General features: G+C 45.8%; 2 protein-coding genes across 10 annotated transcripts in view; both read right to left on the bottom strand.

Moving 5' to 3' along the window:
• Window positions 1-23,798, bottom strand: part of chd6 (chromodomain helicase DNA binding protein 6) — a 73,709-nt gene that overhangs the window by 16,875 nt on the left and 33,036 nt on the right. For 8 of the 9 annotated variants that reach the window (XM_076082059.1, XM_076082060.1, XM_076082062.1 and 5 more), the window contains 19 exons: window positions 18,854-19,064; window positions 18,558-18,753; window positions 17,728-17,892; window positions 17,458-17,637; window positions 15,505-15,615; window positions 15,211-15,413; window positions 14,899-14,979; window positions 14,689-14,807; window positions 13,769-13,928; window positions 13,586-13,675; window positions 13,386-13,489; window positions 13,086-13,215; window positions 12,576-12,654; window positions 9,953-10,010; window positions 4,303-4,729; window positions 3,572-3,780; window positions 2,035-2,132; window positions 666-1,415; window positions 353-586 (listed from right to left, as the gene is read on the bottom strand). In XM_076082059.1, coding sequence (XP_075938174.1) covers window positions 353-586; window positions 666-1,415; window positions 2,035-2,132; window positions 3,572-3,780; window positions 4,303-4,729; window positions 9,953-10,010; window positions 12,576-12,654; window positions 13,086-13,215; window positions 13,386-13,489; window positions 13,586-13,675; window positions 13,769-13,928; window positions 14,689-14,807; window positions 14,899-14,979; window positions 15,211-15,413; window positions 15,505-15,615; window positions 17,458-17,637; window positions 17,728-17,892; window positions 18,558-18,753; window positions 18,854-19,064 — 3,605 coding nt within the window. The remainder of the gene's footprint in view (window positions 1-352; window positions 587-665; window positions 1,416-2,034; window positions 2,133-3,571; window positions 3,781-4,302; window positions 4,730-9,952; window positions 10,011-12,575; window positions 12,655-13,085; window positions 13,216-13,385; window positions 13,490-13,585; window positions 13,676-13,768; window positions 13,929-14,688; window positions 14,808-14,898; window positions 14,980-15,210; window positions 15,414-15,504; window positions 15,616-17,457; window positions 17,638-17,727; window positions 17,893-18,557; window positions 18,754-18,853; window positions 19,065-23,798) is intronic. The other variant, XM_076082065.1, reaches the window with a different exon arrangement.
• On the bottom strand, window positions 19,071-23,522 carry LOC142938696 (uncharacterized). The gene is made up of 3 exons (XM_076082038.1): window positions 23,506-23,522; window positions 21,156-21,942; window positions 19,071-20,801 (listed from the first exon to the last, which is right to left on the bottom strand). Exons 1-3 carry the CDS (start codon window positions 23,520-23,522, stop codon window positions 20,034-20,036), a joined length of 1,572 nt encoding a protein of 523 aa, XP_075938153.1. The 3' UTR covers window positions 19,071-20,033.

The raw sequence follows: 23,798 nt of genomic DNA, 5'->3' as shown, positions 1-23,798 counted from the left end.
ACCTTTGTTCTGTGTATTATCATCAGTGTCGTGGAACCTTTGTTCTGTGTATTATCATCAGTGTCGTGGAACCTTTGTTCTGTGTATTATCATCAGTGTCGTGGAACCTTTGTTCTGTGTATTATCATCAGTGTCGTGGAACCTTTGTTCTGTGTATTATCATCAGTGTCGTGGAACCTTTGTTCTGTGTATTATCATCGGTGTCGTGGAACCTTTGTTCTGTGTATTATCATCAGTGTCGTGGAACCTTTGTTCTGTGTATTATCATCAGTGTCGTGGAACCTTTGTTCTGTGTATGTCCTGCTCCTCTGAGAACATCAGATCTTAATTGATTTATTCTGCAGAAACCGACCTTGAAGAGCATGTAACTCGAGGACAGCGGCTCCACAGGATCTCCTGCAGACGGGTGAGAGGAAGAGAGCGGGAGGCCCAAACACTCCTCCAGAGTTCCTCCTTCCTCTCCCCCCTGGGCCTCCTCGTCCTCCTCCTCCAGGAAGCCGGTCTCAAGAGCGGACGGACCCAGGATGGGATCAGACTCATTGAACATGTGGTGAGCTGGACTGGAGTGGTCCCCGTCCCAGGGAGCCTGCAGGGACAGAGGAGACGGGTCAAACGTGGACTCTTCATTATGTTACAGACAACGAGGAGAAACCATATCAGAGTACCTGTAACTGATCGAGCTCCACCGACGGGGCCATCAGCCCGGTTTCCTCCGACGAGCCCTGCTCACCAACGAGAACGTCACTCCTCAGTTTAGAATCAAGGTCGGTTCCTCCGACTCCGTACGAGTTGAGCATGCTTTGACCTCCTGCAGCAGAGTTGAAGGGGAACCCGTTGAGGGCGTCTTTGGAAGCCTTCCCTCCGTGCAGAGCGTCTGCAGACATGGCATCATGCTGCAGAGAACCCAGTTCCAGGCCTTCATCCAAAGGGGGACAGTCCAGGAAGTCTCCCCGTGAACCAGCCACTAGTCCCAGACTGGGGGGGGCAGAGTTGTGTGCATCCAATGGTAGGGGGTGGAGGTGAGGGTGAGAGGAGGAGGATGAGGGAGAAGGAGCCGGTGGAGGCCCAGGGTGGTGGGAGGACTGGTGGGGATACTCAGGAGGCTGAGGAGAATCATACAGGCAGCAGTGAGGATGAGACGAGGAGGACGAAGACGAGATGCCAGGATGAGTCACCAGGTGGTGATGATGATGAGGGTGAAGGTGGGAGGGGTGCCCCCTGACGTAGTTCCTGTGAGCCTCCAGGAAGCTCAGCTGGGGGTCGTTCAGAATGTAGAAGTCGGTGCGGCTCAAGCCGTGGCGCGCCGCCCCGACGAGGAGGTCCCGGTCGTGTTTACCGGACTCCCACCAGACCGGCAAGTAGAGGGAGGGCCGGCACAGCTGGAGGCGGGCCGACAGCAACGGGTGACGGAGAACCTGAGGGAGGAGAGTGTAGATATAACAACCAGGAGAGTCATCTCTAATCTGTGTGACCTCCAGGCTGCTCCTCTTTACGTTCACAGGAACATGACCCAGCAGAGGCAGAGAGAGCAGCTGTGAACTGAAGGTTCAGTCTCATTTACAAACAAGTCTGAAAGAGACGGACGCAAACGTCGTGATCTACAAAAACAAAGTTGAAGGTAGAATGTGATCACCTGAAACTGTGACCCATGAGAACATTTAGGAGAACTGAAGCCAGACTGTAGAAGTTACATGAGAGACGTCATGACATGTATAATGATGGCTCTCATTTAACTGCATATCTCACCTTACTTATACATTCTCTTTATCACAAACAGTCAAACTGTAGATAACTGTAAACACATTTCAACTGTTAAAGATATAAACTAAACCATCATTGTGGGGAGATATGAGGCGTTTATATCATTTCTAGATACATTAAGATGTCCATCTTCTTTTATTCATGACACCAGAAGAAGATTTCATGTTTCAGATCAGACGTCCTCAGATAAAAAGTCCAGAGAAGAATGCGGTTGATTTGAGCTCCATCATCACGCTGACATGAAGCACATCTCTGTGCTGGAGATGAACCCACCTGCTCTCTGATCTTCCTCAGCAGCTCGATGCGATATAAAGTCCTGGCTGCTCTCTCTTCTGTCAGAGGCTCCACGAGCAGAGCGGGATCCACCGACCCTGAGGAAGAGGAGGGAGGGTGAGAGGAAGAGGAGGGTGGGTGAGAGGAAGAGGAGGGAGGGTGAGAGGAAGAGGAGGGAGGGTGAGAGGAAGAGGAGGGAGGGTGAGAGGAAGGAAGAGGAGGGAGGGTGAGAGGAAGGAAGAGGAGGGAGGGTGAGAGGAAGAGGAGGGTGGGTGAGAGGAAGAGGAGGGTGGGTGAGAGGAAGAGGAGGGAGGGTGAGAGGAAGAGGAGGGTGGGTGAGATGAAGAGGAGGGAGGGTGAGAGGAAGAGGAGGGTGGGTGAGAGGAAGAGGAGGGAGGGTGAGAGGAAGGAAGAGGAGGGAGGGTGAGAGGAAGACGAGGGTGGGTGAGAGGAAGAGGAGGGTGGGTGAGAGGAAGAGGAGGGAGGGTGAGAGGAAGAGGGTGGGTGAGAGGAAGAGGAGGGTGGGTGAGAGGAAGAGGAGGGAGGGTGAGAGGAAGAGGAGGGAGGGTGAGAGGAAGAGGGTGGGTGAGAGGAAGAGGAGGGTGGGTGAGAGGAAGAGGAGGGAGGGTGAGAGGAAGAGGAGGGAGGGTGAGAGGAAGAGGGTGGGTGAGAGGAAGAGGAGGGTGGGTGAGAGGAAGAGGAGGGAGGGTGAGAGGAAGGAAGAGGAGGGAGGGTGAGAGGAAGAGGAGGGAGGGTGAGAGGAAGAGGAGGGTGGGTGAGAGGAAGAGGAGGGAGGGTGAGAGGAAGAGGAGGGTGGGTGAGAGGAAGAGGAGGGAGGGTGAGAGGAAGAGGAGGGTGGGTGAGAGGAAGAGGAGGGAGGGTGAGAGGAAGAGGAGGGTGGGTGAGAGGAAGAGGAGGGAGGGTGAGAGGAAGAGGAGGGAGGGTGAGAGGAAGCAAGAGGAGGGAGGGTGAGAGGAAGACGAGGGTGGGTGAGAGGAAGAGGAGGGAGGGTGAGAGGAAGAGGGTGGGTGAGAGGAAGAGGAGGGTGGGTGAGAGGAAGAGGAGGGAGGGTGAGAGGAAGAGGGTGGGTGAGAGGAAGAGGAGGGTGGGTGAGAGGAAGAGGAGGGTGGGTGAGAGGAAGAAGATAAGTAGGATCAGCTGTCTCTGAGTGTGTTTGTCATGTGTTTGTCATCATCCTGTCAGCCAATCAGAACCATATGATCCTGATCATGTGGTTTAACAGTGACTATAGTACATAAACCTGTTTAAAATCATTTATTCATATTTTACATGTTATTTTGTGTCCTCACACTCATTAACAGAGTTATTTAGAATTTAAAATGGTTAATATTCATATTTGATTCTGTTTCATAATTAAATGTCAGTGAAGATCAACTGACTCCTCCCACCAGCAGGGGGCAGTAATGTGTCCCAGAGACCAGAGACCAGGTCCTGAGGAACACAAGGTCTCCAGCTGCCCCCCATGACAACATTGACTTTAGTTGATGCAGAGCTGGACTCTGGAGGTTCTCAGTACCTTCTTCCTTCCTGGGAGGCAGCTTGCAGGCCGTCCTGCACATGTTGACGAAGGAGTTGAAGTATCTTTCCAAGCTCTCGTCCGTCTTCCTCTCCAGTCGGGCCAGAGCTCTGAACCGGGACCAGTCGAAGGACTTCCTGTCCGAGTCGTACACGACGCCGTACGACGACACAGTGCGGTAGAAATCGGCTTGTTCTCGACGAGTCCATCTGAAACAAGATGTAATGTTTCACACGTATGTTTCAGAAAAAGAAACACAGAAATAATAATAAACATAGCACAGAAAGTAAGGACATTTGTGTTTGGTAGATTATTTCTCTGTTGTAACAATGCTTCTTGGCAATAAATCTTCTACCATTGGAAAGCCTGTTGATTTCCCTTTTAAATGGAGCCACATTCATAAGGAACATGCATTTGTGGGATGAGCAGCAGAGGGAGTATGTGGGTTGCGCCTTTTTTTGTTGGAAAAAGATTGATTATTGGGAGACTTCTTAATAAAACGTTTGTTTGTTTTGCTGCTCCAGTATTCTGGGACCTGTAGTCTTAAACCAGGACTGAACTCTAGGATGCACCACTGCACCATGTTGACTCTTCATGTTTAACTATTTTAATGTAGTCGCTGGTTTGACTTAAGCAACTCCTTCAGAATAAAAGACCTCAGAAATGCAGAAGTCTTAAAACTCTATGTGAGCTGGTTCTGATGTGTGTCTCTTCTCTGAAGACTCTGGCACCTTCTCTGCCACTCCAGGAACAGTGGGTCTGGTTCTGTGGCGACCACGGAGCACCTCCTCAGCTCCTCGCCCAGCTGCCACGCCATCGGCCCGCCGGCGTGGTGACCGTGGGCGGCCCCGCCTCCTCCCATCCCCATGCCAACCAGGCCGTCGTGAAGCAGGAAGTCGTGGCGGAGCGGCGGCTCGCGGCGCAGCGTGAAACGCTGGTAGGCGGTGATCAGGCGCCGTAAACGAGCCGTCAGGGCCGGGCCGGTGGGCCAGAGGGGGCGGGCCTGAACCACGTGAAGAGAGGCCACGCCCACCGTCGTCGTGGTGACCACAGCTCCATCATGGGCGCATAGGTCACCTGAGATCTGAGAGTCTGAGGGGAAAGATCTCATTACTACTTCCTGCTTTGAGTGATGGTGCAGGTCCAAGGGTGTCGTTTCTATAGCGGTACAAATAAAATAATGAAACAAGTTTCACTAAGGAACATAGACATGCTGTCCTACGAACTCCTGGTTTATCTTTAAACACTTTAAACCATTGTTTAGACTCAACACAGAAACTAATTAATCATTTAATAAGGAAATATTTGATCAAAAGTAGGTTAACACGACTAAGACTTCGATCCTTTAACCATGTGAGGGACCTCTTAGTGAGAGGTTTAACTTCCAGACAACAAAATAATCATTTAATCACTGCAGCTTGGATTTAAACAGACCTTTAAATTCTCACTTTAACCTACAAAACTAATTAGCTACAAACTGACAATCAGTAATCAATCAACGAGTGGTTTTAAAAGGTAAAAGGTTTAAAGAATACAGATCCTTACGATATATATACTATACTACATATGTGTGAAAAGATATTTCTGTGTATTTCAAGATATGTGGACTAGCTGGGTTTAGATATGTAGACTAGCTGGGTTTAGATCCGGGTTTAGATATGTAGACTAGCTGGGTTTAGATCCGGGTTTAGATATGTAGACTAGCTGGGTTTAGATCTGGGTTTAGATATGTAGACTAGCTGGGTTTAGATCCGGGTTTAGGTATGTGGACTAGCTGGGTTTAGATCTGGGATTAGATATGTAGACTAGCTGGGTTTAGATATGTAGACTAGCTGGGTTTAGATCTGGGGTTAGATATGCAGACCAGCCGGGTTTAGATATGTAGACTAGCTGGGTTTAGATATGTAGACTAGCCGGGTTTAGATCTGGGGTTAGATATGTAGACTAGCTGGGGTTAGATATGTAGACTAGCTGGGTTTAGATCCGGGTTTAGATATGTAGACTAGCTGGGTTTAGATATGTAGACTAGCCAGGTTTAGATCTGGGATTAGATATGTAGACTAGCCGGGTTTAGATCTGGGGTTAGATATGTAGACTAGCTGGGTTTAGATATGTAGACTAGCCGGGTTTAGATCTGGGGTTAGATATGTAGACTAGCTGGGGTTAGATATGTAGACTAGCTGGGTTTAGATCCGGGTTTAGATATGTAGACTAGCTGGGTTTAGATATGTAGACTAGCCAGGTTTAGATCTGGGATTAGATATGTAGACTAGCCGGGTTTAGATCTGGGGTTAGATATGTAGACTAGCTGGGTTTAGATATGTAGACTAGCCGGGTTTAGATCTGGGTTTAGATCTGGGGTTAGATATGTAGACTAGCTGGGGTTAGATATATAGACTAGCTGGGTTTAGATCCGGGTTTAGATATGTAGACTAGCTGGGTTTAGATATGTAGACTAGCCGGGTTTAGATCTGGGATTAGATATGTAGACTAGCCGGGTTTAGATCTGGGGTTAGATATGTAGACTAGCTGGGTTTAGATATGTAGACTAGCCGGGTTTAGATCTGGGTTTAGATATGGAGACTTGCTGGGTTTAGATATGTAGACCAGCTGGGTTTAGATATGGGTTTAGATATGTAGACCAGCTGGGTTTAGATATGGGTTTAGATATGTAGACCAGCTGGGTTTAGATCTGGGTTTAGATTTGGGTTTAGACATGTAGATCAGCTGGGTTTAGATATGTAGACTAGCTGGGTTTAGATCTGGGTTTAGATATGTAGACCAGCTGGGTTTAGATCTCGGTTTAGACATGTAGACCAGCTGGGTTTAGATCTGGGTTTAGATATGTAGACTAGCTTGGTTTAGATCTGGGTTTAGATATGTAGACTAGCTTGGTTTAGATCTGGGTTTAGATATGTAGACTAGCTGGGTTTAGAGCTGGGTTTAGATCTGGGTTTAGACATGTAGACCAGCTGGGTTTAGATCTGGGTTTAGATATGTAGACCAGCTGGGTTTAGATCTGGGTTTAGATATGTAGACTAGCTGGGTTTAGATCTGGGTTTAGATATGTAGACTAGCTGGGTTTAGATCTGGGTTTAGATATGGAGACCAGCTGGGTTTAGATATGGAGACTACCTGGGTTTAGACATGTAGACTAGCTGGGTTTAGATATGTAGACTAGCTGGGTTTAGATCTGGGTTTAGATATGTAGACCAGCTGGGTTTAGATCTGGGTTTAGATTTGGGTTTAGACATGTAGATCAGCTGGGTTTAGATATGTAGACTAGCTGGGTTTAGATCTGGGTTTAGATATGTAGACCAGCTGGGTTTAGATCTTGGTTTAGACATGTAGACCAGCTGGGTTTAGATCTGGGTTTAGATATGTAGACTAGCTTGGTTTAGATCTGGGTTTAGATATGTAGACTAGCTTGGTTTAGATCTGGGTTTAGATATGTAGACTAGCTGGGTTTAGAGCTGGGTTTAGATCTGGGTTTAGACGTGTAGACCAGCTGGGTTTAGATCTGGGTTTAGATATGTAGACCAGCTGGGTTTAGATCTGGGTTTAGATATGTAGACTAGCTGGGTTTAGATCTGGGTTTAGATATGTAGACTAGCTGGGTTTAGATCTGGGTTTCGATATGGAGACCAGCTGGGTTTAGATATGGAGACTAGCTGGGTTTAGACATGTAGACTAGCTGGGTTTAGATATGTAGCCTAGCTGGGTTTAGATCTGGGTTTAGATATGTAGACCAGCTGGGTTTAGATCTGGGTTTAGATATGTAGACTAGCTGGGTTTAGATCTGGGTTTAGATATGTAGACCAGCTGGGTTTAGATCTGGGATTAGATATGTAGACCAGCTGGGTTTAGATATGAAGACTAGCTGGGTTTAGATATGGGTTTAGATATGTAGACCAGCTGGGTTTAGATATGGGTTTAGATATGTAGACTAGCTGGGTTTAGATCTGGGTTTAGATATGGAGACCAGCTGGGTTTAGATATGGGTTTAGATATGGAGACTAGCTGGGTTTAGACATGTAGACTAGCTGGGTTTAGATATGAAGACGAGCTGGGTTTAGATATGGGTTTAGATATGTAGACCAGCTGGGTTTAGATCTGGGTTTAGATATGTAGACTAGCTGGGGTTAGATATATAGACTAGCTGGGTTTAGATCCGGGTTTAGATATGTAGACTAGCTGGGTTTAGATATGTAGACTAGCCGGGTTTAGATCTGGGATTAGATATGTAGACTAGCCGGGTTTAGATCTGGGGTTAGATATGTAGACTAGCTGGGTTTAGATATGTAGACCAGCCGGGTTTAGATCTGGGTTTAGATATGGAGACTTGCTGGGTTTAGATATGTAGACCAGCTGGGTTTAGATATGGGTTTAGATATGTAGACCAGCTGGGTTTAGATATGGGTTTAGATATGTAGACCAGCTGGGTTTAGATCTGGGTTTAGATTTGGGTTTAGACATGTAGATCAGCTGGGTTTAGATATGTAGACTAGCTGGGTTTAGATCTGGGTTTAGATATGTAGACCAGCTGGGTTTAGATCTCGGTTTAGACATGTAGACCAGCTGGGTTTAGATCTGGGTTTAGATATGTAGACTAGCTTGGTTTAGATCTGGGTTTAGATATGTAGACTAGCTTGGTTTAGATCTGGGTTTAGATATGTAGACTAGCTGGGTTTAGAGCTGGGTTTAGATCTGGGTTTAGACATGTAGACCAGCTGGGTTTAGATCTGGGTTTAGATATGTAGACCAGCTGGGTTTAGATCTGGGTTTAGATATGTAGACCAGCTGGGTTTAGATCTGGGATTAGATATGTAGACCAGCTGGGTTTAGATATGAAGACTAGCTGGGTTTAGATATGTAGACCAGCTGGGTTTAGATATGGGTTTAGATATGTAGACTAGCTGGGTTTAGATCTGGGTTTAGATATGGAGACCAGCTGGGTTTAGATATGGGTTTAGATATGGAGACTAGCTGGGTTTAGATATGAAGACGAGCTGGGTTTAGATATGGGTTTAGATATGTAGACCAGCTGGGTTTAGATCTGGGTTTAGATATGTAGACTAGCTGGGGTTAGATATATAGACTAGCTGGGTTTAGATCCGGGTTTAGATATGTAGACTAGCTGGGTTTAGATATGTAGACTAGCCGGGTTTAGATCTGGGATTAGATATGTAGACTAGCCGGGTTTAGATCTGGGGTTAGATATGTAGACTAGCTGGGTTTAGATATGTAGACTAGCCGGGTTTAGATCTGGGTTTAGATATGGAGACTTGCTGGGTTTAGATATGTAGACCAGCTGGGTTTAGATATGGGTTTAGATATGTAGACCAGCTGGGTTTAGATATGGGTTTAGATATGTAGACCAGCTGGGTTTAGATCTGGGTTTAGATTTGGGTTTAGACATGTAGATCAGCTGGGTTTAGATATGTAGACTAGCTGGGTTTAGATCTGGGTTTAGATCTGGGTTTAGACATGTAGACCAGCTGGGTTTAGATCTGGGTTTAGATATGTAGACCAGCTGGGTTTAGATCTGGGTTTAGATATGTAGACTAGCTGGGTTTAGATCTGGGTTTAGATATGTAGACTAGCTGGGTTTAGATCTGGGTTTAGATATGGAGACCAGCTGGGTTTAGATATGGAGACTAGCTGGGTTTAGACATGTAGACTAGCTGGGTTTAGATATGTAGACTAGCTGGGTTTAGATCTGGGTTTAGATATGTAGACCAGCTGGGTTTAGATCTGGGTTTAGATATGTAGACTAGCTGGGTTTAGATCTGGGTTTAGATATGTAGACCAGCTGGGTTTAGATCTGGGATTAGATATGTAGACCAGCTGGGTTTAGATATGAAGACTAGCTGGGTTTAGATATGGGTTTAGATATGTAGACCAGCTGGGTTTAGATATGGGTTTAGATATGTAGACTAGCTGGGTTTAGATCTGGGTTTAGATATGGAGACCAGCTGGGTTTAGATATGGGTTTAGATATGGAGACTAGCTGGGTTTAGACATGTAGACTAGCTGGGTTTAGATATGAAGACGAGCTGGGTTTAGATATGGGTTTAGATATGTAGACCAGCTGGGTTTAGATCTGGGTTTAGATATGTAGACTAGCTGGGTTTAGATCTGGGTTTAGACATGTAGACTAGCTGGGTTTAGATCTGGGTTTAGATATGTAGACTAGCTGGGTTTAGATCTGGGTTTAGATATGTAGACTAGCTGGGTTTAGATCTGGGTTTAGACATGTAGACCAGCTGGGTTTAGACATGGGTTTAGATATGTAGACCAGCTGGGTTTAGATCTGGGTTTAGACATGTAGACTAGCTGGGTTTAGATCTGGGTTTAGATATGTAGACTGGTGTTTCTCACCTGGACCAGTACTGTCAGGTTTGTCTGAGGTGTCCGTACTGGAGCAGGTTTCCTCTCCCTGTTAAACACACAAAGATCATCCAACACATTCAGACACACATCTTTAACTCTGAAATATATCACAATATCAATGAGAATATTTTCTAAATATATAAATCACATCAACAGATTTAACAGACTAAACTGTAAGATGTCTGGTGCAGAGAACTTTGTACTTTGTACTAATAAAACATCAAGATAAAAGACAATATTTAGTTATGGCTCTATCATTTCCTCCACACACACAAAACATACTGACATAACACACATTATAGTTCATGGTCTGAAAATGAGAGGAAACTTAAACATCAACTTTATAGATTAAACTCTTTGTGTTAGTTTTTCTCCACAATACAAATGGTACTTTTCTTCTACAAAACATTTGTAAAAGTCACGTTTAGATTAATTCTAAATTAGCAGAAGTCTGTTTCATATAAAATATAAAACAGGATTGTTGAGGTGCAGAGATTTAAAATATCAGCTTTAATGAAACTGATTGTGTTACTATGATGTTTGTAATTCTAACTGTGTGAAGTGCACATTAAATATATATATATATATATCTATATATATATATATAGATATATATATATATATATATATATATATATAGATATATATAGATATATATATATATATATATAGATATATACACACACACAGTTGTGTGAAAAAGTGTTTGCCCCCTTCCTGATTTCTTATTTTTTTTGCATGTTTGTCACACTTAAATGTTTCAGATCATCAAACAAATTTAAATATTAGACAAAGATAACACAAGTGAACACAAAATGCAGTTTTTAAATGAAGGTTTTTAGTATTAAGGGGAAAAAAAAATCCAAACCTACATGGCCCTGTGTGAAAAAGTGATTGCCCCCTAAACCTAATAACTGGTTGGGCCACCCTTAGCAGCAACAACTGCAATCAAGCGTTTGCGATAACTGGCAGTGAGTCTTTTACAGCGCTGTAGAGGAATTTTGGCCCACTCATCTTTGCAGAATTGTTGTAATTCAGCCACATTGGAGGGTTTTCGAGCATGAACCGCCTTTTTAAGGTCATGCCACAGCATCTCAATCGGATTCAGGTCGGGACTTTGACAAGGCCACTCCAAAGTCTTAATTTTGTTTTTCGTAAGCCATTCAGAGGTGGACTTGCTGGTGTGTTTTGGATCATTGTCCTGCTGCAGAACCCAAGTGCGCTTCAGCTTGAGGTCACGAACAGATGGCCGGACATTCTCCTTCAGGATTTTTTGGTAGACAGCAGAATTCATGGTTCCATTTACCACAGTAAGTCTTCCAGGTCCTGAAGCAGCAAAACAGCCCCAGACCATCACACTACCACCACCATATTTTACTGTTGGTATGATGTTCCTTTTCTGAAATGCCGTGTTACTTTTACGCCAGATGTAATGGGACATACACCTTCTAAAAAGTTCAACTTTTGTCTCGTCAGTCCACAGAGTATTTTCCCAAAAGTCTTGGGGATCATCAAGATGTTTTCTGGCAAAACTGAGACGAGCCTTTATGTTCTTTTTGCTCAGCAGTGGTTTTCGTCTTGGAACTCTGCCATGCAGGCCATTTTTGCCCAGTCTCTTTCTTATGGTGGAGTCATGAACACTGACCTTAATTGAGGCAAGTGAGGCCTGCAGTTCTTTGGATGTTGTTCTGGGGTCTTTTGTGACCTCTTGGATGAGTCGTTGCTGCCCTCTTGGGGTAATTTTGGTCGGCCGGCCACTCCTGGGAAGGTTCACCACTGTTCCATGTTTTCGCCATTTGTGGATAATGGCTCTCACTGTGGTTCGCTGGATTCCCAAAGCTTTAGAAATGGCTTTGTAACCTTTTCCAGAATGATAGATCTCAATTACTTTGTTTCTCATTTGTTCCTGAATTTCTTTGGATCGCAGCATGATGTCTAGCTTTTGAGGATCTTTTGGTCTACCTCACTTTGTCAGGCAGGTCCTATTTAAGTGATTTCTTGATTGAGAACAGGTGTGGCAGTAATCAGGCCTGGGTGTGGCTAGAGAAATTGAACTCAGCTTTCCAAAGATGTGATAAACCACAGTTAATTTATGTTTTAACAGAGGGGGGGGCAATCACTTTTTCACACAGGGCCAGGTAGGTTTGGATTTTTTTTCCCCCTTAATAATAAAAACCTTCATTTAAAAACTGCATTTTGTGTTTACTTGTGTTATCTTTGTCTAATATTTAAATTTGTTTGATGATCTGAAACATTTAAGTGTGACAAACATGCAAAAAAATAAGAAATCAGGAAGGGGGCAAACACTTTTTCACACAACTGTATATATATATATATATATATATATATATATATATTTATTAAGAAAACAGAAGAAAAGATAAATGAAACCTAATAAAATAATCAATAAAAAGATTCTCATCATCATCATGTATCAGTATGTGTTGTGTATTAAAGCGCATCATTACCTCCACACAGGTGGTACTGCATCCAGAGGACGTCCTAAATCTAACAATGTCTCCCCGGAGGAGATTTAACCATCACCACAGAAAGAGGGACAACAGTACGGTGAGGTGGACAATGTGTCCGACAGAGAATAAAATGTCTTCACCTTGCTGCTCTCGTCTCTGTCCTCTCCTCCTTCAGCTTTGATTTCTGCCTCGTCCTTCACCTCTTCAGTTTTGATCACGCTGAGGAAGAAACGACAGAGTAGGAAGAAAATAATCTTTAATAACTCAGACTGTTGAGAGACGTCTTCTATGAAGAGAGAGGATGAAAACACACTCATCGGTAGTCTTTGACCTCACGTTAGACGTTATGATGTTTAGTTAAGTTAGTTGAGACTAAATGAATCAAATGAAGTCAGTGGAACCAGTGTCTGTAGAGTTTAGACTGGAGAAGCAGAGCCCTGTAACCTGTCAGTGTTTAAGGAGACTCTTCTCTGACAGGAGGAGAACCTTTGTTCAGGTTCTGAGCAACCACAGCCCTTTGTTTCCCCTCTAGTTCTCTAGGTCTCTATGTCTCTACAACTCTACGTATCTACGTCTTCCTACGCCTCACTGCCTCTGCGTCTCTATGTAATACACTTGTGTGTGTGTGTGTGTGTGTGTAAATGCTCCACCTGTCAGCCATGTCAGACCCCCCCTCCCCTCCTCCTTGTTCAGCAGTCAGAGCTGTGACGTCTGGCATCCCGACTCTCTCCAGGAAACACAAGTCTGGATCGGCCCGCATGGCGTTGTAGCGCTCGTAGCCTGTAGAGGGAGACACACACACACACACACATACAGATGCCTGTGACTCTCCCAACGTTTCAAACACAGCATCTAAATATTAAAAACGCTGACAGGGGCTGAAGCCAATAATCAATAATCTTTGAGGGGGAATCATCAGCTGTCTTCATCCTTTGAGACGTCCTCCTCACCGTGTTTGTGGACTCCTATGAGGAGAGACTTGTCAGCTTCAGCATCCCACCATGAAGCAGGGATCTCAATGTAGTCGATGTCTGGTAGAGACACCTCCAGTTTACTGTCCACACACACACACACACACACACAGTTAATACGTCCATCATGAATCAGATGATCAACCATCCAACGAGGTGTCGTCATGATGTGAAGTTACCTGGCAGGTATCCCCTCTAGAGCTTGATTGGCAGCTTCACCCAACACCTCCACCTTCAGGTAGTACAGCATCCTCACCCTCAGCAGCACCCTAAAAACAGAGAGGGAGGGGTTAATCTGTATGGTAATAGATTACTTTGTGTGTCTCTAGACTCATAGCCGGTTCAGTCAGGTGTAGACTGACTTGTTGCAGTGCTGCTTCAGGTGTTTCTTGTAGCTCTCGTCCTGCAGCACCACCTCCGGGTTACAGTGGACCAGCCAGTCTGCGTTCTTCACCTCAGGAACGTTCAGCTGGTTCTTCAGCTTCTTCCCCTTCCGACCGCGAGGGACCGGAGCTGATAACCCTGCAGCCCAGAGGGGAGGGAGGGAAGCAACCATCATCACGGCAGGTTAGGTACCAACATCATGAACCATGGAGTCATCAAATATCCAACCAAACTCTAGTTGCATTGTGGGTGATTTAGGCATGTGGATGTTTGGAAAAAAAAAGAGAAGCCTTAACGACGCTACGTTAAAGTGCGCGTTAACATGCTACGTTAAAGTGCTCGTTAACATGCTACGTTAAAGTGCTCGTTAACATGCGTTAAAGTGCTCGTTAAAGTGCTCGTTAACATGCTACGTTAAAGTGCGCGTTAACATGCTAAGTTAAAATGTGCGTTAACATGCTACGTTAAAGTGCTCGTTAACATGCTACGTTAAAGTGCTCGTTAACATGCTACGTTAAAGTGCGCGTTAACATGCTACGTTAAAGTGCTCGTTAACATGCTACGTTAAAGTGCTCGTTAACATGCTACGTTAAAGTGCTCGTTAACATGCTACATTAAAGTGCTCGTTAACATGCGTTAAAGTGCTCGTTAAAGTGCTCGTTAACATGCTACGTTAAAGTGCGCGTTAACATGCTAAGTTAAAATGCGTGTTAACATGCTACGTTAAAGTGCTCGTTAACATGCTACGTTAAAGTGCGCGTTAACATGCTACGTTAAAGTGCACGTTAACATGCTACGTTAAAGTGCGCGTTAACATGCTACGTTAAAGTGCACGTTAACATGCTACGTTAAAGTGCACGTTAACATGCTACGTAAAAGTAACGTTGAAAACCCTCACCAGAGTGGTTAAGCAGGTCCTGGTCCTGGCCCTCCTTGGTGGGTGTGATCAGGTCCCAGATGAAGCTCTTGATCTTGTCGTCTCCTTTGTAGTGTCTCAGGCAGTAAACCAGCAGAGCCCTGAATCACAAACCAAATCTGTCCTTCACACCGGAGACGGACAGCGACGTCTCTCATCGTCTCAGGATCAAAAAAAGACTTGTCTTCTTACCTACAGATCACCTCCATGTCTCTCTCTGCCAGGTGCCATTTAAAGCGACCGTGGTTCATGATGTCCGTCCACCGACCCCACCTGGAGACACACAGGACATCGGGAGGACAGGAAGTAAAAAAGAAGAAGAAGCTTTAATAAGATGAAACTTCAACATTTACTTTCTTTGCTTGTGTGTGTGTGTATGTGTCCATGTGTGTCTGTGTCTCTATGTATGTGTGTCTATGTGTGTCTAGTATCTGTCTGTCTGTCTCTATCTATCTGTATGTGTGTGTGTGTGTCTGTGTCTGTCTATGTGTGTGTCTCTGGTACCCAAAGATGAGCAGGTTCTTCTCCACCCTGAAGCACTCTGCTCTGAGGTAACGTCTGCTTCTTTCTCCCAGACGTCGAGTCCGACACGGTCGATCCTCAGAGTCGCTGTCCAGCTCTGAGAACTCCATCAGCTCGTCGTCCTCGAACGAGTTGTAGTGGCGAGTCTGCTTCCTCACACGAGGAGTGTCGATCACCAAGGACTCCTAGAGGAGTCGAGGACAGAGGAATACGTTATATAGAACATTATGTAATGAATAGCATTATATATGATGAAATGTCTTCTTCTCTCTGTACCTTCTCAGACTTGGAGTCGATCTCCACCTCAGCGATCTTGGCCCATTTCTGCCAGAAGTTTGGGTCGTCCAGAGAAATGTCCGTCCTGTTTCCAGAGGAGATGAAACTGGCCTGAGGACCGAGGAGAGAGGACCGAGGACAGAGGACAGAGGACAGAGGAGAGAGGACAGAGGAGAGAGGACAGAGGGTCACATTCTGCTCTGATGGAGCTCCATGGTTTTACACAAATATGAAGTATTTGAAGGATTCGGAGTCTCAACCGCTTCAACAACTCCTTGGTCCCCTTGTCCATCAAAGCCCTAAATGGCAAGCTAGTCAGAGCTTAACCCCTGTAACACCGATTTGTATTTATTTGTATTATCTTAATTATACACTACTGGTGCGTTATACAACGGGCAGTGTGAAATGTATTTGTTGGCCGGTGGCAGTCTGTGCATGTACTGTAGGTACTGTGCGTGCGGGAGTGTGGACTGCCGACAGTCTGTGTATGTAATGTATGTATGCAATATGTTATTTGTATTGTTTTAACAGCAGACACTATGTTTCCATTGGGACAATAAAGTCTATCTTATCTTATCTCTCTGGGACAAACATCTGTGTAATTTAAAGCCGTCACTAAGAGCAGCGGTTCAATGATTTGAGACAAACGTCCTCTAAAGAGAGAGACAGACGTCCTCTAAAGAGAAAGAGACAGATGTCCTCTAAAGAGAGAGAGATAGACGTCCTCTAAAGAGAAAGAGACAGATGTCCTCTAAAGAGAGAGAGACAGACGTCCTCTAAAGAGAGAGAGACAGACGTCCTCTAAAGAGAGAGAGACAGACATCCTCTAAAGAGAGAGAGAGACAGACGTCCTCTAAAGAGAAAGACATCCTCTAAAGAGAAAGAGACAGACGTCCTCTAAAGAGAGAGTGAGACAGACGTCCTCTAAAGAGAGAGAGACAGACGTCCTCTAAAGAGAGAGAGACAGACGTCCTCTAAAGAGACAGAGACAGACGTCCTCTAAAGAGAGATGTCCTCTAAAGAGAGAGAGAGACAGACGTCCTCTAAAGAGAGAGAGACAGACGTCCTCTAAAGAGAAAGAGACAGACGTCCTCTAAAGAGAGAGAGACAGACATCCTCTAAAGAGAGCGAGACAGACGTCCTCTAAAGAGAAAGAGACAGACGTCCTCTAAAGAGAGAGACAGACATCCTCTAAAGAGAGAGACAGACATCCTCTAAAGAGACAGAGACAGACGTCCTCTAAAGAGAGAGAGACAGACGTCCTCTAAAGAGACAGAGACAGACGTCCTCTAAAGAGAAAGAGACAGACGTCCTCTAAAGAGAGAGAGACAGACGTCCTCTAAAGAGAGCGAGACAGACGTCCTCTAAAGAGAAAGAGACAGACGTCCTCTAAAGAGAGAGAGACAGACGTCCTCTAAAGAGAAAGACATCCTCTAAAGAGAAAGAGACAGACGTCCTCTAAAGAGTGAGAGACAGACGTCCTCTAAAGAGAGAGACAGACGTCCTCTAAAGAGAGAGAGAGAGAGACGTCCTCTAAAGAGAGAGAGACAGACATCCTCTAAAGAGAGAGAGACAGACGTCCTCTAAAGAGAGAGACAGACGTCCTCTAAAGAGACAGAGACAGACGTCCTCTAAAGAGAGAGAGAGACAGACGTCCTCTAAAGAGAGAGAGACAGACGTCCTCTAAAGAGAGAGAGACAGACATCCTCTAAAGAGAGAGAGACAGACGTCCTCTAAAGAGAGAGACAGACGTCCTCTAAAGAGAGAGAGAGACAGACGTCCTCTAAAGAGAGAGAGACAGACATCCTCTAAAGAGAAAGAGACAGACGTCCTCTAAAGAGAAAGAGACAGACATCCTCTAAAGAGAGACAGACTGTGTCCCTCATGTCCTTCATAACTTCATTAGATGGATGTGGTTCAGTATTTGAGACAGTCCCCGTTGAGGACTGGTACCTTGGCAAACGTGGACCCTTTCCCTTCCGTCTGGATGGTGATGGTCTGAGTCCGTCTCTGAAGGATCTGATCGATGTCTTCCTCGCAGAACTTGGAGCCCTCGTCCTCCTCGTCCATCAGCGCTCCGTACGCTCCTTTCTTCAACAAGTCCTCCACCTCCAGCTTTGACAGCTGCTGCACCTGAAGACAAAAACAGTTTTTATGGTAAAGACAAACAGGTGTCTCTGGGACACAACACTCCGACTCACTGTCCTCACTGTCCTGTCTCACCCCGTTCAGGCTTCCCTTGCGGTTGATGTCCTGGAGGACAGCTTTGTCAAGTCCCAGCTTCAGACTGGCTTTGTCAAACATCTCCCTCTCGTAGGAGTTCCTGGTGATCAGTCGATAGACCTTCACCGCTTTGCTCTGACCGATCCGGTGGCAGCGAGCCTGGGCCTGAAGGAGAGAGGTGGAACGTATGGAACCATTAATGTGATGATGCAGGCTGATCAGAGAATGTCCCATGATGTACTGGGGTTTGTGTGACACTCAGGTGAACTATAATATCTGTGAGACTTGAAGAGTAGAAAGAAATCTCTAAAACATCTGGAACAACTGTCAGATTCATCTGAGATTTAATAGTCAATGTTTGATTCTGGACATCAATTTAAATATTACATGAAGGAAAAGTTACTAAAATGTTTATTTTCAGATTCCATTTTCTATAATTGACAGAATACACAAACTTGTTACTATTTCATCTGTGGTTAATATTGAAGCAAAAGCTCATAGATGATCATATTATGATGAGAATAACTGCATTTAACTGTATTTAAAAAATAAAACATTTTCTATAAAATAAATAATAATAATGATCTGCACAACATCTTAATTTGAACCCTTTCTGATTTCCCTTGAATTATATGTAAATTAAATATGATGAATTTTCATGATTTAACAGGTTTTTATGATGAAAGATCAACATATCAACAACTTTAATCAGAGTGACGATAAGAAGTGCTGGGCTGTATATTACAATATATACTACAATATACTTCATATGAAGTATATTGTATTATATATTGTAATATACTTTATATTAAAGTGACCTCATCTCTCACCTGCAGGTCGTTCTGAGGATTCCAGTCCGAGTCGAAGATGATGCAGGTGTCTGCGGCCGTGAGGTTGATTCCCAGCCCTCCGGCTCGGGTGCACAGCAGGAAGACGAAGCGGTCCGAGTCTGGCTTGCAGAATCTGTCAATGGCGGCCTGTCGCATGTTTCCTCTCACGCGGCCGTCGATGCGTTCGTACGTGTATCTGCAGAACAAACACGCTGATTATTAACTTAAATAAAATGTATGTTGAGTTTCTCTCCATCACAGATGTTTCCTGGAGCTTCACCCTCTCCTCTCCTCACCGTCTCTGTATGAGGTAGTCCTCCATAATGTCCAGACACCGGACCATCTGGGAAAACACCAGCACTTTGTGACCCCCCGACAGCAGCTTGGGCAGCAGCTTGTCGATCAGCACCAGCTTACCGGCCGCCTGGATCATGGCCTGCAGCTGGAAGTCCAGCGCGTCAGGGCTGTGGTACTTCCTGAAGCTCTCCAGGATCTTCTCCTCGGCTCCTGAGAAGACGAGAGGAGAGGTAGGAGATGAGAGATAGGAGACCAGAGGGAGGAGACCAGAGGTAGTGAGACGTGAGGTAAGAGACGTAGAGAGGTAGGAGACGGGAGGTAAGAGACGGGAGGTAGGAAACCAGAGGTAGAAGACAAGAGGTAGGAGACGAGAGGTAGTGAGACGAGAGGATGGGAGGTAGTAAACCAGAGGTAGGAGACAAGATGTAGGACACGAGAGGTAGTGAGACGAGAGGTAGGAAACCAGAGGTAGTGAGACTAGAGGTAGTGAGACGAGAGGACGAGAGGTAGTAAACCAGAGGTAGTGAGACGAGAGGATAGGAGGTAGGAGACGAGAGGTAGTAAACCAGAGGTAGTAAACCAGAGGTAGGAGACAAGAGGTAGGAGGCGAGAGGTAGTGAGACAAGAGGTAGTGAGACGAGAGGTAGTGAGACGAGAGGTAGTGAGACGTGAGGTAATAGACAGAGATGTAGGAGGGAGGTAAGAGACGGGAGGTAGGAGACGAGATGTAGGAAACCAGAGGTAGAAGACAATAGGTAAGAGACGAGAGGTAGTGAGACGAGAGGACGAGAGGTAGTAAACCAGAGGTAGGAGACAAGATGTAGGAGACGAGAGGTAGTGAGACGAGAGGACGGGAGGTAGGAGATGAGAGGTAGTAAACCAGAGGTAGGAGACGAGCGGTAGTGAGACGAGAGGTAGTGAGACAAGAGGTAGTGAGACAAGAGGTAGGAAACCAGAGGTAGTGAGACGAGAGGTAGTGAGACGAGAGGTAGTGAGACGAGAGTTAGGAGACGAGAGTTAAGATACGTAGAGATGTAGGAGATGGGAGGTAAGAGACGGGAGGTAGGAGACGAGAGGTAGGAAACCAGAGGTAGGAGACAAGAGGTAGTGAGGCGAGAGGTAGTGAGACGAGAGGTAGTGAGACGAGAGGTAGTGAGACGAGAGGTAGTGAGACGAGAGTTAGGAGACGAGAGTTAAGATACGTAGAGATGTAGGAGATGGGAGGTAAGAGACGGGAGGTAGGAGACGAGAGGTAGGAAACCAGAGGTAGATGATGAGAGGTAGATGACGAGAGGTAGTGAGACGGGAGGTAGTGAGACGAGAGGTAGTGAGACAAGAGGTAGGAGACGAGAGGTAGTGAGACGGGAGGTAAGAGACAGAGATGTAGGAGGGAGGTAAGAGACGGGAGGTAGGAAACCAGAGGTAGAAGACAAGAGGTAGGAGACGAGAGGTAGTGAGACGAGAGGACGGGAGGTAGGAGACGGGAGTTAGGAAACGAGAGGTAGGAAACCAGAGGTAGAAGACAAGAGGTAGGAGACGAGAGGTAGTGAGACGAGAGGACGAGAGGTAGTAAACCAGAGGTAGTGAGACGAGAGGTAGTGAGACGAGAGGAGGGGAGGTAGGAGACGAGAGGTAGTAAACCAGAGGTAGGAGACAAGAGGTAGTGAGGCGAGAGGTAGTGAGACGAGAGGTAGTGAGACGAGAGGTAGTGAGACGAGTTAGGAGACGAGAGTTAAGATACGTAGAGATGTAGGAGATGGGAGGTAAGAGACGGGAGGTAGGAGACGAGAGGTAGGAAACCAGAGGTAGATGATGAGAGGTAGATGACGAGAGGTAGTGAGACGGGAGGTAGTGAGACGAGAGGTAGTGAGACAAGAGGTAGGAGACGAGAGGTAGTGAGACGGGAGGTAAGAGACAGAGATGTAGGAGGGAGGTAAGAGACGGGAGGTAGTGAGACGAGAGGTAGAAGACAAGAGGTAAGAGACGGGAGTTAGGAGACGAGAGGTAGGAAACCAGAGGTAGAAGACAAGATGTAGTGAGACGAGAGGATGGGAGGTAGTAAACCAGAGGTAGGAGACAAGATGTAGGACACGAAAGGTAGTGAGACGAGAGGTAGGAAACCAGAGGTAGTGAGACGAGAGGTACTGAGACGAGAGGACGGGAGGTAGGAGACGAGAGGTAGTGAGATGAGAGGACGGGAGGTAGGAGACGAGAGGTAGTAAACCAGAGGTAGTAAACCAGAGGTAGGAGACAAGAGGTAGTGAGACAAGAGGTAGTGAGACGGGAGTTAGGAGACGAGAGGTAGGAAACCAGAGGTAGAAGACAAGAGGTAGGAGACGAGAGGTAGTGAGACGAGAGGACGGGAGGTAGGAGACGGGAGTTAGGAAACGAGAGGTAGAAGACAAGAGGTAGGAGACGAGAGGTAGGAGACGAGAGGTAGTGAGACGAGAGGACGAGAGGTAGTAAACCAGAGGTAGTGAGACGAGAGGACGGGAGGTAGGAGACGAGAGGACGGGAGGTAGGAGACGAGAGGTAGTAAACCAGAGGTAGGAAACCAGAGGTAGGAGACGAGAGGTAGGAGGCGAGAGGTAGTGAGACGAGAGGTAGTGAGACAAGAGGTAGTGAGACAAGAGGTAGGAGACGTGAGGTAAGAGACCAGAGGTAGAAGACAAGAGGTAAGAGACGGGGGTTAGGAGACGAGAGGTAGGAAACCAGAGGTAGAAGACAAGAGGTAGGAGACGAGAGGTAGTGAGACGAGAGGACGAGAGGTAGTAAACCAGAGGTAGTGAGACGAGAGGAGGGGAGGTAGGAGACGAGAGGTAGTAAACCAGAGGTAGGAGACAAGAGGTAGAGACAGAGATGTAGGAGGGAGGTAAGAGACGGGAGGTAGGAGATGAGAGGTAGGAAACCGGAGGTAGGAGACGAGAGGTAGTGAGACGGGAGGTAGGAGATGAGAGGTAGGAAACCGGAGGTAGGAGACGAGAGGTAGGAGACGAGAGGTAGGAGACGAGAGGTAGAAGACGAGAGGTAGAAGACGAGAGGGAGGAGACGAGAGGACAGCAGCTGTTTTAGTTCTTCAGTAAGACACCTGTGATGAGGTACTTGTGTGTGTGTCCGTCCCCACCTGTGATGAGGTACGTGTGTGTGTCCGTCCCCACCTGTGATGAGGTACGTGTGTATGTCCTCACCTGTGATGAGGTACGGGTGTGTGTGTGTGTGTATATGTCCTCACCAGTGGTGGGCCGTCAGGGCCAGCTAGGCCTTCTCTGCTGGCCTAAACAGAATCACAAAGTTATAGCTATTTTATAATTTTTCATAAATACACTACATGTATTGTAATTTTTTTCTCATTAGCTTATTTTCTCATTGCACAGCTCCTGTCTTCCTCTGTTGCTCTGCTTCCAGCACAGCTTGTTTTAAGGAGAGCTTTTATCCAATCAGATTCAGCCTCTATGTCTCTATGTAAGGAGAGAGGCCCGAGGTCCTCTAGGTAGACTTTGCAGTTTAAGTGAATGTTGACGATATTGTTGATTGTCATAGTCTTCAACCAATCAGATCTTTAGTTTGACATGTTGGGCGTATTCCTTGACGTGCCAGTGGTACCCAGGTAGCCTCCTAAGTACGTCTGCATTAACGTGCACCGTGATTGGTCAGTGGACCAGCGTGACTTTTGTCAAACAGGAAGCTAGCTAGCAGATCTTAGTGTTTAGTAAGAGTTCAGGTTGAAACATATGTAAGAGAAGTTATGACATTTTTAGCGTTTTGCTTGGTATAGATCCTTTTTTTTTTTACCTAGCTGTGTTTTTAACAGTCAATGGCTAAAGGAGGAGATTTCTGGAGAAGGACATTTCCAGAAAAACTGGACATCGTATCAAAGCTTCGGCCAACCCCACAGCTAGCAGCCCTGACCCAGCATGGATTTGTACGAACGGTATTTCTGTCTGACAGCGTTGGAGAAGCGTTGCACATTTTATGGCTAAGAATGCGTTTCATTTGCAACTGAGCTCTTGGTGTTTGGAGCTGTTTGGAGCTACGCTATGCTAACCAAGGCAGCTACACGACAGGACACGCACAAGCTACGTGCTTTTGAACACCTTTGTACAACCGTCTTTAAGTGAACATCAGCTGTGGTAAGTCAACTGCTTTCTACTGTGTTCATTTGTCTGTCGTGTTGTTTTTATGAATAATATAAATGGCTTGTGCTCTAGCGCCGCAGTGTTGCTGGATTGATTTGTTGCTTTATTGTCATATAAATATATGTGACTGGTTCTTGTCATTGTGTTAATTACATTTATTTGGACTATATGCATTGTCCGTTAATTACGAAGCATCCCGTCATGCGCGGGGTTATTGTCCGGACAATTAAATCCATTCGGGCTGTTGTTTCCCCGCTAAGCTAGTTAGCTTAGCCCCCCTGAAGACAGGTGCGGTGCCTCATCTGTGTTTTGTTATTGTTCCGGGTTTAAAAGGTCACAGCCCGTTGTCTCCTACGTGAGCGCAGTCCAACGAAAACATTATATTTCCCTCAATTTAAGCTTCTGCATTTTCCAAATGCACTAGTATTATTCAAACGTATTGTTCGGTTCATAAGCCTCGTACCGAACGGTTTAATACGAATACGTGTATTATTACACCAATAGAAACAAATAACCGTAGCTGTGTCGTCATAATGAGCTTATTAGGAGGTGTTTCAGCTGCAGGACAGCACTGAAGGCCCAGGTATAAAATGCACGGCCCGCCACTGGTCCTCACCTGTGATGAGGTACGTGTGTGTGTGTGTGTGTGTGTGTATATGTCCTCACCTGTGATGAGGTACGGGTGTGTGTGAGTGTGTGTGTATGTCCTCACCTGTGATGAGGTACGGGTGTGTGTATGTCCTCACCTGTGATGAGGTACGGGTGTGTGTGAGTGTGTGTGTATGTCCTCACCTGTGATGAGGTACGG

The sequence above is a fragment of the Anarhichas minor genome, unplaced genomic scaffold (genome assembly GCF_050575085.1).
Source record: "Anarhichas minor isolate MPS153535 unplaced genomic scaffold, ASM5057508v1 ptg000089l, whole genome shotgun sequence".
Classification (NCBI taxonomy): domain Eukaryota; kingdom Metazoa; phylum Chordata; class Actinopteri; order Perciformes; family Anarhichadidae; genus Anarhichas; species Anarhichas minor.
Note: the sequence above shows the minus strand (reverse complement) of the source record. Positions and strands in the feature narration are given on the sequence as shown.

What these genes read in the sequence shown, in the direction of transcription:
- LOC142938696 (XM_076082038.1), bottom strand. An exon ending in TTCTACCTCTGGTTTCCTAC is followed by an intron (nt 20,802 to 21,155) that starts CTCTCGTCTCCT and finishes TCGTCTCACTAC; the next exon opens with CTCCCGTCTCTTACCTCCCT.